This window comes from Ovis canadensis, chromosome 13 (assembly GCF_042477335.2).
Source record: "Ovis canadensis isolate MfBH-ARS-UI-01 breed Bighorn chromosome 13, ARS-UI_OviCan_v2, whole genome shotgun sequence".
Classification (NCBI taxonomy): domain Eukaryota; kingdom Metazoa; phylum Chordata; class Mammalia; order Artiodactyla; family Bovidae; genus Ovis; species Ovis canadensis.
Window position 1 is genome coordinate 36,841,998 of NC_091257.1, and position 12,420 is coordinate 36,854,417.

The 12,420-nt window shown below is 40.1% G+C and overlaps 1 protein-coding gene across 3 annotated transcripts in view; it reads right to left on the reverse strand.

The window, feature by feature from the left end:
* NEBL (nebulette) overlaps positions 1 to 12,420 on the reverse strand; it is a 376,628-nt gene that overhangs the window by 41,602 nt on the left and 322,606 nt on the right. The window contains exons 15-17 of one of the 3 annotated variants that reach the window (XM_069547397.1): positions 6,427 to 6,537; positions 6,149 to 6,259; positions 1,070 to 1,174 (exon numbers count right to left, since the gene is read on the reverse strand). The exons of the other annotated variants lie outside the window; for them this stretch is intronic. Of the exons in view, the coding sequence (XP_069403498.1) occupies positions 1,070 to 1,174; positions 6,149 to 6,259; positions 6,427 to 6,537 (327 nt within the window). The remainder of the gene's footprint in view (positions 1 to 1,069; positions 1,175 to 6,148; positions 6,260 to 6,426; positions 6,538 to 12,420) is intronic. 3 annotated transcript variants of the gene reach the window in all.

The window sequence follows — 12,420 nt, forward strand, 5'->3', positions numbered from 1 at the left end:
TCTCCTGATATTTGTTAACCAGTAGATCCCAGCGGGGGTCAGGAGGGCAGGACATATGAGATGTTCTCCTGCAAAAGCTAGAAATCTGGAATCACAGGCGGTAAGGGCCACACAACTCTTCTCCCTCATCCTCTCTTCCAGCAAGATTTCTACATCTCGTGGCACAGCCTGCCTGTGAAGACCCTAGAGGTACCTGAACAGCATACCTGCAGAGTTAAGAGGTTTCCCACTTATTAGAAAGTAGAAAACATTACAGAAATTTTCAAAAATAATAGAATTTATATTTTTAATAACATTTGCTTAACCACTAAGTTAATTCTATGTTAAAATATTGGCTGTACCATCAATTTTTATTTTAGAATTCAAGTTCATATACCCATTATATATATGCCCACTATCTTAATCAATGATGCTAATAAAATTCCTATTCCTCAAAACAAAAATATGAACGTTTAGGAAGTAATTGTTGTTGTTTAGTCACTAAGTGGTTTCTAACTCTTTTGTGACCCCATAGACTGTAGCCTACCAGTTTCCTCTGTCCATGGGATTTCCTAGGCAAAAACACTGGAGTGGGCTGCCGTTTCCTTCATGGGGTTTTCCTGACCCATGGATTGAACTCACATCTCCTGAATCAGCAGGCTGGTTCTTTACCACTGAGCCACCAGGGAAGCCCTTAGGAATTGGTTACAAACTAGTAAATCCCTAGATATATTATCAATGCAATTAATCAATGACCAGGAAGGCAATCACTTCATATGACTATTTTTATCTTCAAAGTAAAATATGTGTGTAAAATTAAGATCTCTTTCCTGAGTGAAATTTTAAAATTCGGTTAAAAGGAGCTGTTGCTTGTACCTAAAAAGGAAATATGAATCTGTAATTCTAAAATAATCATGATAAATTATAAGTTGTAAGAACATTTGGTGTTCTAATGATTTTAAAGAAGGAAAGATATGCATTTGACAGAAAATTCGAGCAAGGCAGCAAAAAAAAGCAGACTGAGGAACAAAGGCCCCCTTTCAAAACATCATTTCAAGGTGACAACTGGAAAGAGACAATGGCTACTCACCGCACTAATGTTTTGTTGAGTTGTCTTAATTCTCTGAATTTCAGGAGTATCTGCCACAGTAGAATAGCTAGAAAGCATCTTCTCCGCCTCATCTTTATACTTTTTCTAAAAATATAAAGTGAATGTGAATCTGAAACTCTGTGTGCCACATTCAAGAGAGACAGAGACAAAGAGAAAATGGTACTACTTTTTCCAACTCTGCCATATCTGAAAGTGAAAGTCCCTCAGTTGTGTCTGACTCTTTGCAACTATACAGTCCATAGAATTCTCCAGGCCAGAATACTGGAGTGGGTTGCCTTTCCCTTCTCCGGGGCATCTTCCCAACCCGGGGATCGAACCCAGGTCTCCCGCATTGCAGGTGGATTCTTTACCAGTTGAGCCACCAGGGAAGCCCACATGCTCTAAATTATACCTTAGGATTCAAATCAGTTGTTGATGTGTTTGTGTGTGTGAGCTCAGTCGCTCAGTCTTATCCAACTCTATGATGTATTTATGCAACAGTAAAAATAAACAGCATACGCAAACAGAGTAAGCAAACAGTCTAGGAAAACACATTCACCTTCTCTCAGGCAATGGTTCCCACTCAAGACTATTCAAACACCCTGGGACAGCCTGACCTCTACGGAAGTCCTAAGCCTAGAACCTACTCTCTTATGAGCAGTTCCAGTTCCTGTTCAAAATAGCCCTTACAACTCCTACCAGTAACCTGACTCTCTTTGCTTACTTGTCTTCATGCTTCTAGATTTATACTTTGCTTCCTACTTCAGAAGAAGATACATTTGACTAAGGAAAAGATACTAGTATTTTGTACTAGAGATAAAAATCTCAATTTTCCTTTTGCTACTAAATGTACTATTATGAGCTCAGCTATATCCTAGGCAATGCCTTCTACGAGTGCCAGCATTTACACAGTAGTTCAGTTCAGTTCAGTCACTCAGTTGTGTCCGACTCTTTGCAACCCCATGGACTGTAGCACGCCAGGCCTCCCTGTCTATCACCAACTCCCAGAGTTTACTCAAACTCATGTCTATTGAGTTGGCGATGCCATCCAATCATCTCATTCTCTGTTGTCCCCTTCTCCTCCCACCTTCAATCTTTCCCAGCATTAGGGTGTTTTCAAATGAGTGAACTCTTCATATCAGGTGGCCAAAGCACTGGAGTTTCAGTTTCAGCATCAGTCCTTACAATGAATATTCAGGACTGATTTCCTTTAGGATGGACTGGTTTGATCTCCTTGCAGTCCAAGGGACTCTCAAGAGTCTTCTCCAACACCACAGTTCAAAAGCATCAATTCTTCAGTGCTCAGCTTTCTTCACAGTCCAACTCTCACATCCATACATGACCACTGGAAAAACCATAGCCTTGACTAGACGGACCTTTGTTGGCAAAGTAATGTCTCTGTTTTTCAATATGCTGTCTAGGTTGGTCATAACTTTCCTTCCAAGGAGGAAGCATCTTTTAATTTCGTGGCTGCAGTCACCATCTGCAGTGATTTTGGAGCCCCAAAATAAAGTATGTCACTGTTTCCACTGTTTCCCCATCTATTTCCCATGAAGTGATGGGACCAGATGCCATGATCTTAGTTTTCTGAATGTTGAGTTTTAAGGCAACTTTTTCACTCTCCTCTTTCATTTTCATCAAGAGGCTCTTTAGTTCTTCTTCACTTTCTGCCATAAGGGTGGTGTCATCTGCATATTTGAGGTTATTGATATTTCTCCCAGCAAACTTGATTCCAGCTTGTGCTTCATCCAGCCCGACGTTTCTCCTGATGTACTCTGCATAGAAGTTAAATAAGCAGGGTGACAATATACAGCTGTGACATACTCCTTTCCCAATTTGGAACCAGCCTGTTGTTCCACGTCCAGTTCTAACTGTTGCTTCCTGAACTTCATACAGATTTCTCCGGAGGCAGGTCAGATGGTCTGGTATTCCAGCTTCAGCTCACACCAGAGGCAAGGGGTGGCACGGTACAGGGTCTCAGGGGTTTTGGGTTCCAAAACTTGGGGAAGGTTGTCAATAACAAGGAGAGGCAAGGGTGCGAGGAAGTCACGGTGGGCCGAGGGCAGGCAGTGTTGTGGAGTCCTAGGGTTGGGATGGGGAACAGAGCGTCCAGAGGCCAAAGTGGAGGGACAGGCTCTGGTCTGCAAGGGGGCACTCTTTGTAGCTCTTGACCCCGCACCTAAGCCTCCAGCTTTTTCCTTTGTGAAATACAATCCTAGAGCTCCTGGGAGGCTTGGCGCTGCCCAAGACCTGAGGGCAGGGCAAGGAAGGCTTTCCAGCAGTGGAGAAACAGGAAAGCAACTCCAGCAGTGCAGTAAAAAGGAAGCGGTGCTAATGAAGGCCCTAGCGAGTCACAGGAGAAGCTTCCAGCCCCAGCCTTTGGACAGCATGACAGGGAAGGCAAGACAACAAGTTTGGAGTCCAGAATGGCTACCCGCTGAATGATACCTCCTAGAGGATCAGAGAAAGGTAACCCCACAAGCAGGTATTATTATCTACCCTTGGGGAAACTGAGGCACTAGCTAAGTGTCAGAACCAGGATTTAAACCCAGCCACTCTGGTTCCAAAGTCAGTGAAGGTAACTGCATGGCATACTGCTGCTTGTTAAGGAAGGAGAATATTGTTCACATTGAAATGCACCACAGCATCATTAAACCCTTTTGAACATTTCCTTGTATCTCAAATAACTAAAGTTCTTTAAAATCAGATGTACCTTCATATCACACTCAAAAAATCAACACTGTTAAATTAAAGCAGGAATTCTAACAACTCAGGCATCACTTCCTATGGGAAGGGTTTACTTTTGTTATCTTTACTTTCTGGTAGGGCATATCATAATTTGTCATACTATATTTGCATGATTACTTGATAATTAGATTACCTAGTAGTTCCCCAAAGGCAAAAATCCAGGTCTAATTTTGCATGTAAATGGGTATTCAAGAAGTATCTACTGAATGTATGAATGAGTTTGCCAACTTTTCTCCACTGAATCAAATGGCAATATTCCCGTTTTAAGAATTTATGATTTTTAGTTTAGCTGATCCAACTAGTGTCACCTTCTCCAAGTTTGTGTGGCATCATGAGACACTGAGGACAGATGAACACACTTCAGGACCATCCCATCTGCTGTCACTGAAGAAGGCTGAGAAGCAGGCAGTTCCTTTGATAAATACTTAATTCTGGCATCATGATACCCTTGAAATAGAGCAGGACCCCATGGGGACTTCCCAGGAGAGACTCCACTCCCCCATATCTCCACCTATTTCTTGTCTATAGAAACACCTTAGTCAGAGAATAAATTTCATCAGAGAATTTGGAAATATGGAAACAAAGGAAAGCAATCAAACAAGACCAAATAAAATTTAGTCATTAAACAAAGTCAAGGACCTTTAGTTCTTCCTGAAGAGCTATAGAGAATATTTTCAGCCATATCCTTTGAGCTGCTTTGTAAATGCTGAAACCTCCACCAGGTGGAATAAGTTAACTACATGATGAAATAGACTATCACGATGACATAAGCTGCCACAGTTTTAAGAACTGGACTCAAGGAAAGGGGAACAAACCAATCTTGGAACTGAAGATTAACTGTACTTAAAACAATCAAGAGGACACTGATTAGACCACCACATGATCAATTTCAAGACGACTGTCAGAACCGACTCTTCTCTGCTCACAGCTCCCCTCCCTTTGCCTCAGTTCAGTTGCTCAGTCGTGTCCGACTCTTTGCAACCCCATGGGCTGCAGCACACCAGGCTTCCCTATCCATCTCCAGCTCCCTTTGCCTATACACCCCTAAAATTCCCCTTTAAAAACTCCTGCCCCTGATGGCAAGGGATAGTTGGTTCTTTGGGACATGAGTCCACTTTCTCCCCAGGATTGCTGGCCTCCTCCTCCTAGGCAAAGCTATCTTTCCTTTTACTCACACTTGTCTCTCAATATTGAATCCTTGGGTGACTAGCCCCTGAACCTGACTTCTGTGACACTCTAATTTTGAACCAGTGGATGTTTCAATTCCTTGATTGTTAGTCAGAATTTTGACAAACTTGGTCAAATTTTGTTAAAAATTATTTCAACATAAACCCCATTAGCCAAATCCAATTTCTTCATTACCTTATTTTTTTTCATTCCCCGATATTACTTTTCCTGGAGAAGGCAATGGCACCCCACTCCAGTACTCTTGCCTGGAAAATCCAATGGGCGGAGGAGCCTGGAAGGCTGCAGTCCATGGGGTCGCTGAGGGTCAGACATGACTGAGTGACTTCACTTTCACTTTTCACTTTCATGCACTGGAGAAGGAAATGGCAATCCACTCCAGTGTTCTTGCCTGGAGAATCCCAGGGACAGGGGAGCCTGGTGGGCTGCCGTCTATGGGGTCGCACAGAGTCGGACACGACTGAAGTGATATAACAGCAGCAGCATACTACTTTTCCATTGGGATTCATTCTTTTTATAACAAATATTATAGCAAATAAATTATTCACTAATGAATAACTTTGTCCAAATCAGATTTTATCAATAACTTTTTTCTTCCATGATATACTTTCTCACGTGGTCATTATTTCTCTTATATCCAGTTTTCTGGCAGATTTGTCACAGATATACTTGGCAAATTAAATTGTATCAACAAAACTTAGATCTTACATTAAATTTTGGTTAATCTTCAATTTCACCTTATACCTTGTACAGTTTAACTTATTCTAAGTTGTTTATTTAAATTAAAATATGCATGATGAAGTAGATAAAAGAAAATTCTTTGTATTTTTTGCAGGATAAGCATTAGAGCCAAGTTCACAGTGGAATAAAAAAATGGAAATAAAAAGGTCAAAGTGTCCTTGGACTCAAAACAGAGGGACCTAATAGGGATGCTCTGATGCTCAATAAGTTTTGTTGAGCTGAATCTATAGCAGTTGTCCCTTTCATTATTGAGATAATTAAGTTTGGTCAGTGGTTACTTTATAATAGAGTGCACTGACTTTGAATAGAAAGCCCTCAAAAAGACACAAATCATAGAGACACACAGAGCAGAAGGTGCTGAGATATTAGAATATATTATCCTGAGTATCTTCATTCTCTACCAACCTGGCTATAGATTTCAGATGCCCTCTTGGCTCGAAGCATATCTGGGATATCCATGCTCACTTGCATTCCTTTCCCTTTAATTTCATTTTCTAAGTCTTTCTTATATTCTTTCTAAAAGAACAGAAAACAATCTTCAGAGCTTTGCATGGCTTTCCATAGCAATGCAGATATTTACATGTTTGAATCTCAATGTCACACATGTGGAAACACCATTTATATTTCTTCTGTATCCAATTTGATATGTTTGTTTTAAACTTTGCATCCCATTAGTTTCTTACCTGGCTGGCCATTTCAGATGCTTTCTTGGCTCTCTGGATATCGAGAGTGTCTGTGCTCACCTGCATGCCTTTCCCTCTAATTTCAGTCTCCAGATCTCTTTTATAATCTTTCTGCATAAAATAAAACCTGAAATTAGGGCCTTACAATAATTCAAAAATCTGCATTGAAAAACTTGATGTCATTTTTGATGTCAAGATCATGGCTTTTAGAAATAAACTGGACCTAAATCCACTTCTTTTTTTTTCTAGGAAACGACAAAGACTTAATTTGTGGCAGAACACAACTTGGAGTGACCACAAGGACTCAGAAACCTTTTTTTCTACTAACCTGACTTAAGAAACAAAACAGAGGGAGGTGAAGGAAAATATTTTATATTTCAATAAAGTGATAAAATATTGGTTAATATATAACTCGATGAATATCAATAAAATATGAGTGTAAAAAATGTCACATCTCATAAGTTTTCATTTCTCTTGAGTAAATAACCTAGAAATGAAATTGCTGGGTCATATGGTAACTGTTTAGCCTTTTGAGGAACTGCTAAACTGTTTTCCAAAGTGGGTATTCCGTCTTACAATCCTAGCAGCAATACACAAGAAGGGTTCCGATTTCTCTACAACTTCACTAACACTTGTTACAATCTGTGTTTTTTTATCTTAGCCTTTTAGTGGGTGGGAAGTAATACATCACTGTGGCTTTCTTTTGCATTTCACTGATGGTAATGATGCTGAGCATCCTTTCGTGTGCTTATTGGCCATTGGTATATTCTCGTCTTTACTGGCAAAAGCCCCAATCCATAGTAAATAGACTATATTAAAGTATAATTATATCTCTTATGGAAGATAATATATATGTAACTTAATAATACATGTGTTACATTGCTATTGACTAGTTGACAAAATGTTATACTTTGAAAATATTTAATTAAATATGTATTGATTTTAAAAAATTGTTGTATCTCATTCTGTAGTGAATAATTGCTGGCTGCTTCCTGGAACCTCACTTCTGTTTTTCCTTTATTCACGCCTTGATTTGTCACTGGGCAACTAGCTGCTTCCTATTCTAAGCCCACCAACTTGGCTGAGACTGGCCCCAGTGCAAGGACCCTACTGGGCTGAAGAAAATTGTTACACCCCACCCCTGGCCCTTCATGATTGGTACATTTAAGGAAAGGAACGTTTCTCTTCCCACACAATGTATCAAGAGACTTTTCTTTCCTTCTGGACATGAATGGAGAAGTTTGCAGCTCTGGTGCCTCCTTGCACATGGGAGAAGAAAGCCTGCCTAAGATAAAGTCGGAAACTAAAACAGAATCACACTGTGTAAGTCCTAGATTAACCCATGCCCAAGAATTCCTCTACTGTTGGGTCACAAGAACAATAAAAATTATCTGCTTTTTTGAGCTGGATTATCTGTTATCTATAAAATGTCATGATTACACAGACACAACTGTCTTAAGATACTCTTGTCACATTTTAAAGCTACTGATTATTCTTATTCCTATAATTGAACATTTGTCTGTATGTATGTTATTCATCAATGAAAATTATATTAAAAGGAAACTACTGACTATATCCTATTAAATTTCTTCAAAAACAATTATTTCCTATTATGCTGACATACCCAAGATTTGTGATTTCATGCTATAAAGTAAATTTTGCTTTGCTTATTTGTGATGCTGTAAATTTAGAGAAGTCGTAAACAAAAATTTCAATCTAGAGAAATGCTATTTACTCTCTACCCATAAATCTGCCTATTTTCACTGACTTGCAGTTTCAGTTTCACTTTACTGAAGTGAAATAATAATAAAGTTAAACATTCAAGTAAAAATGTTTAACTTTCCTACTAATAGTATTAGATTATCACTATGCCTGTAAAAAGCTCTGTTTTTAGCTAAGGCCCAAAAGCAAAACACTTCATTTGAAAGACAATATATGTAGAAACTGAGGTATTGATCATAGATTACCACCAAAATTCCATGGTAGAAATATGTCATTTAATGTTTCCAATATGAATTTTCAAATCTAAAAGCATTCAAAAGCACATAAATAGACTACATGGACTCTAGTCACATCAGCTAATATTGATGCATAATAAAATATCTTACAACTTAGAAAAACTTAAAAACATGATGACACCTATGTTCCAAGAGCCTGAGTCAGATTTCTTAATGAAAGTCGCCTTAAACGAATACTGGATATTGCACTCTCTTCATAATTACAAAAATAACAGAAAATATAAGGTGATTTGACAGTGGCTAGATAGTCAGTTACTCAGAAGCCCAAGGAGGCAACCATAAGGAAATACTAATAAATCTAAGAAAAGAAGGACAAGAAAGAGCCAGCCATGCAAAGACAAGGGGAAGGACTTTCAGGAAGAAACAGAGCTGTACAGAGACCATAAAACTTGTGGAGGTGCAGCCAGCCTGGAGCCTTTAAGACTAGAATATGATGAGCAAGGGAAGAAGGGTACAGGGGTTGAGAATGAGCAGGAGGGGGAGTATGGCATCATACTAGAGCAAGGAGTATGGTGCCCATACTGCACATGACTGGAAACCACTGGAGAGTTTTCAGTGGTAGAAATCAGAAAACTTAGCTCTTCAAGGATTGTTCTGGCATCTGGGTAGATAATGAGGTTAATGTTGGAAGCAGAATCTTGTTTAGGAAGCTACTGCAATGATCCAGGAGATAGAGATGCTGGCTTGGACAAAAGCGGGGAGAGGTAGATGGATCTAGGAAATCATTATGGTTGTGGAGTCAATAAAACTTGCTGACAATAGGAATCAAAGTAACTTCTGGGATTTCACTGATACCACTTGCAAAGGAAGGGGTGAAAGAAGGAAGCAGATCTAAGGAAAAAATGAGGATTTTCAGTAGGTTATGTAGAGTCCCTGTTATAATACATTTAAGTGTCATTGACATGTGGTAATGCCTAAGTGTAAGTGAAAGTGTAGTCGCTCCATCGTGTCCAACTCTTTGCGACCCCATGGACTGTAGCCCATCAGGCTCCTCTGTCCATGGGATTCTCCAGGCAAGAATACTGGAGTGGGTTGCCATTTCCTTCTCCAGGGGATCTTCCCGACTCAGTGATCAAACCTGGGTCTTCCGCATCACAGGCAGATGCTTTACCCTCTGAGCCAGCAGAGAAGCCCTACAGGACATTAAGGCAAATGGTTGCATATTTATAGCCATGTTACAGAATGCAATTTTTCTAAAACAATGAGGTAGAATTATATGAAGTGACATGGAAAAGAAGATGTTAAGAAGCAGAAGATATTAAGAAGAGGTGGCAAGAACACACAGAAGAACTGTATCAAAAAGATCTTCAAAACCCAGATAATCACGACGGTGTGCTCACTCACCTAGAGCCAGACATCCAAGAATGCAAAGTCAAGGGGTCCTTAGGAAGTATCCCTATGAAAAAAGCTAGTGGAGGTGATGGAATTCCAGTTGAGCTATTTCAAATCCTAAAAGATGATGCGTGAAAGTGCTGCACTCAATATGCCAGCAAATTTGGAAAATTCAGCAGTGGCCACATGACTGGAAAAGGTCAGTTTTCATTCCAATCCCTAAGAGAGACAATGCCAAAGAATGCTCAAACTACCGCACAATTGCACTCATCTCACATGCTAGTAAAGTAATGCTCAAAATTCTCCAAGCCAGGCTTCAACAGTACGTGAACCGTGAACTTCCATATGCTCAAGCTGGATTTAAAAAAGGCAGAGAAACCAGAGATCAAATTGCCAACATCTGTTGGATCACTGAAAAAACAAGAGAGTTCCGGAAAAACATCTACTTCTGCTTTATTGACTATGCCAAAGCCTTTGACTATGTGGATTACAACAAACTGTGGAAAATTTTGAAAGAGATGGGAATATCAGACCACCTGACCTGCCTCCTGAGAAATCTGTATGCAGGTCAGGAAGCAACAGTTAAAACTGGACATGGAACAACAGGCTGGTTCCAAATTGGGAAAGGAGTACGTCAAGGCTGTATATTGTCACCCTGCTTATTTAACTTCTATGCAGAGGACATCAGGAGAAATGTCGGGCTGGATGAAGCACAAGCTGGAATCAAGATTGCCAGGAGAAATATCAATAACCTCAGATATGCAGATGACACCACCTTTATGGCAGAAAGTGAAGAAGAACTAAAGAGCCTCTTGATGAAAGAGAAAGAGGAGAGTGAAAAAGTTGCCTTAAAACTCAACATTTCAGAAAACTAAGATCATGGCATCTGGTCCCATCACTTCATGGCAAATAGATGGGGAATCAGTGACAGACTTTATTTTTCTGGGCTCCAAAATCACTGCAGATGGTGACTGCAGCCATGAAATTAAAAGACACTTGCTCCTTGGAAGGAAAGTTATGACCAACCTAGACAGTATATTAGAAAGCAGAGATACTACTTTGCCAACAAAGGTCTGTCTAGTCAAAACTATGGTTCTTCCAGTGGTCATGTATGGATGTGAGAGTTGGACTATGAAGAAAACTGAGCACTGAAGAATTGATCCTTTTGAACTGTTGTGTTGGAGAAGACTCTTGAGAGTCCCTTGGACTGCAAGGAGATCCAACCAGTCCATTCTAAAGGAAATCAGTCCTGAATATTCTTTGCAAGGGCTGATGCTGAAACTGAAACTCCAATACTTTGGCCACCTGATGCAAAGAACTGACTCATTGGAAAAGACCCTGATGCTGGGAAAGATTGAAGGCAGGAGGAGAAGGGGACGACAGAGGATGAGATGGTTGGATTGTATCACCGACTAAACACACAAAAGTTAAGTAAACTCCAGGAGTTGGTGATAGGCAGAAAGGCCTAGCATGCTGCAGTGCATGGGGTTGCAAAGAGTCAGACATGACTGAGCGACTGATCTGAACTGAACTGAACTGAACATGGAAAAGGGTCCATGATATTCAGTGAGAACAGCAAGCACAAAGTACACTGTATTTATTTAAGGTTTTTTCTAGTTCCTTGTGCACAAATGTATAGTTATCTATATACACAGAAAAATAGATCTGCAAGGCTCTACAGAAAATTCCTAACAATGGCTATCTCTCAGGAGGATGACAGAATTAGGGGTAGAATTAGAGGCAGAAGGTTTTCGAATCTCTGTTCAGCATGCACCCTCCCACCCCACTCCCACCATTTCCAGATGGAATCCCTTTTGGTCAAGAATTCTATGCCATGCCTAGTTTCTGTGTCTGAAACAAAGTTATCACCATTCCATTCCCCTGGCCAGTATCTAACCCTGGGGATGGAGGCAGATCTCAGCACAGCAGTAACTCCCCTCGTAGTTATTTAGCTACTTCTCAGCCTCCAGATGCCCTGGGTGGGAGTCAGTCCTAAGCCAGCTCTGCCTAACTGCAAATGTCACATCGTAGCTCTCAGAGTAGTGCTACTGGAGCCTCATCCCCAGCCAGCCTTATGGTACAGGAGCTGTACCCCTTAGCCTGCACCCCAACTTTCGCTTTACATGTGTTTCTTCTAAATCACCTCTTCCCAAACACTCTCTGCTCCAGTGGCCCTTCTATATTTTCAAAATTTCTGGGGGAATGCAAGAGATGTAGAACTGATTCTGGGTTCTTTCATTCGAAAAATACATATAAGATCTGACTCCTACAACTTTATTATTCTATATCTATCACATCATAGCATCTAAGACAAAACTTCAATATCCTGTCGTTCATGCATTACATGAAGAAGAAATGGTTTTAGATGAATGAACTTCAACACAAAATGCTGATTCTACAGAAATTTAAGACACACTGTTGAGGTCCACAGAGCATATTTTGAGAACACACCACCAAACAAACAAAAATAGCATCATTGTCATGTTACAATCTCAATGTGTGATTTTCAAGTTCTGCTCACATAGCTGGAAATGAAATGTGCCAAGTAGCACATGATCCATCCTCAAAAAAGATGGTATGAAAATATTAACCATAGAGTAAAATTAACATGAAACATGTATTATGGGATAAAGTAAAAAAGTGT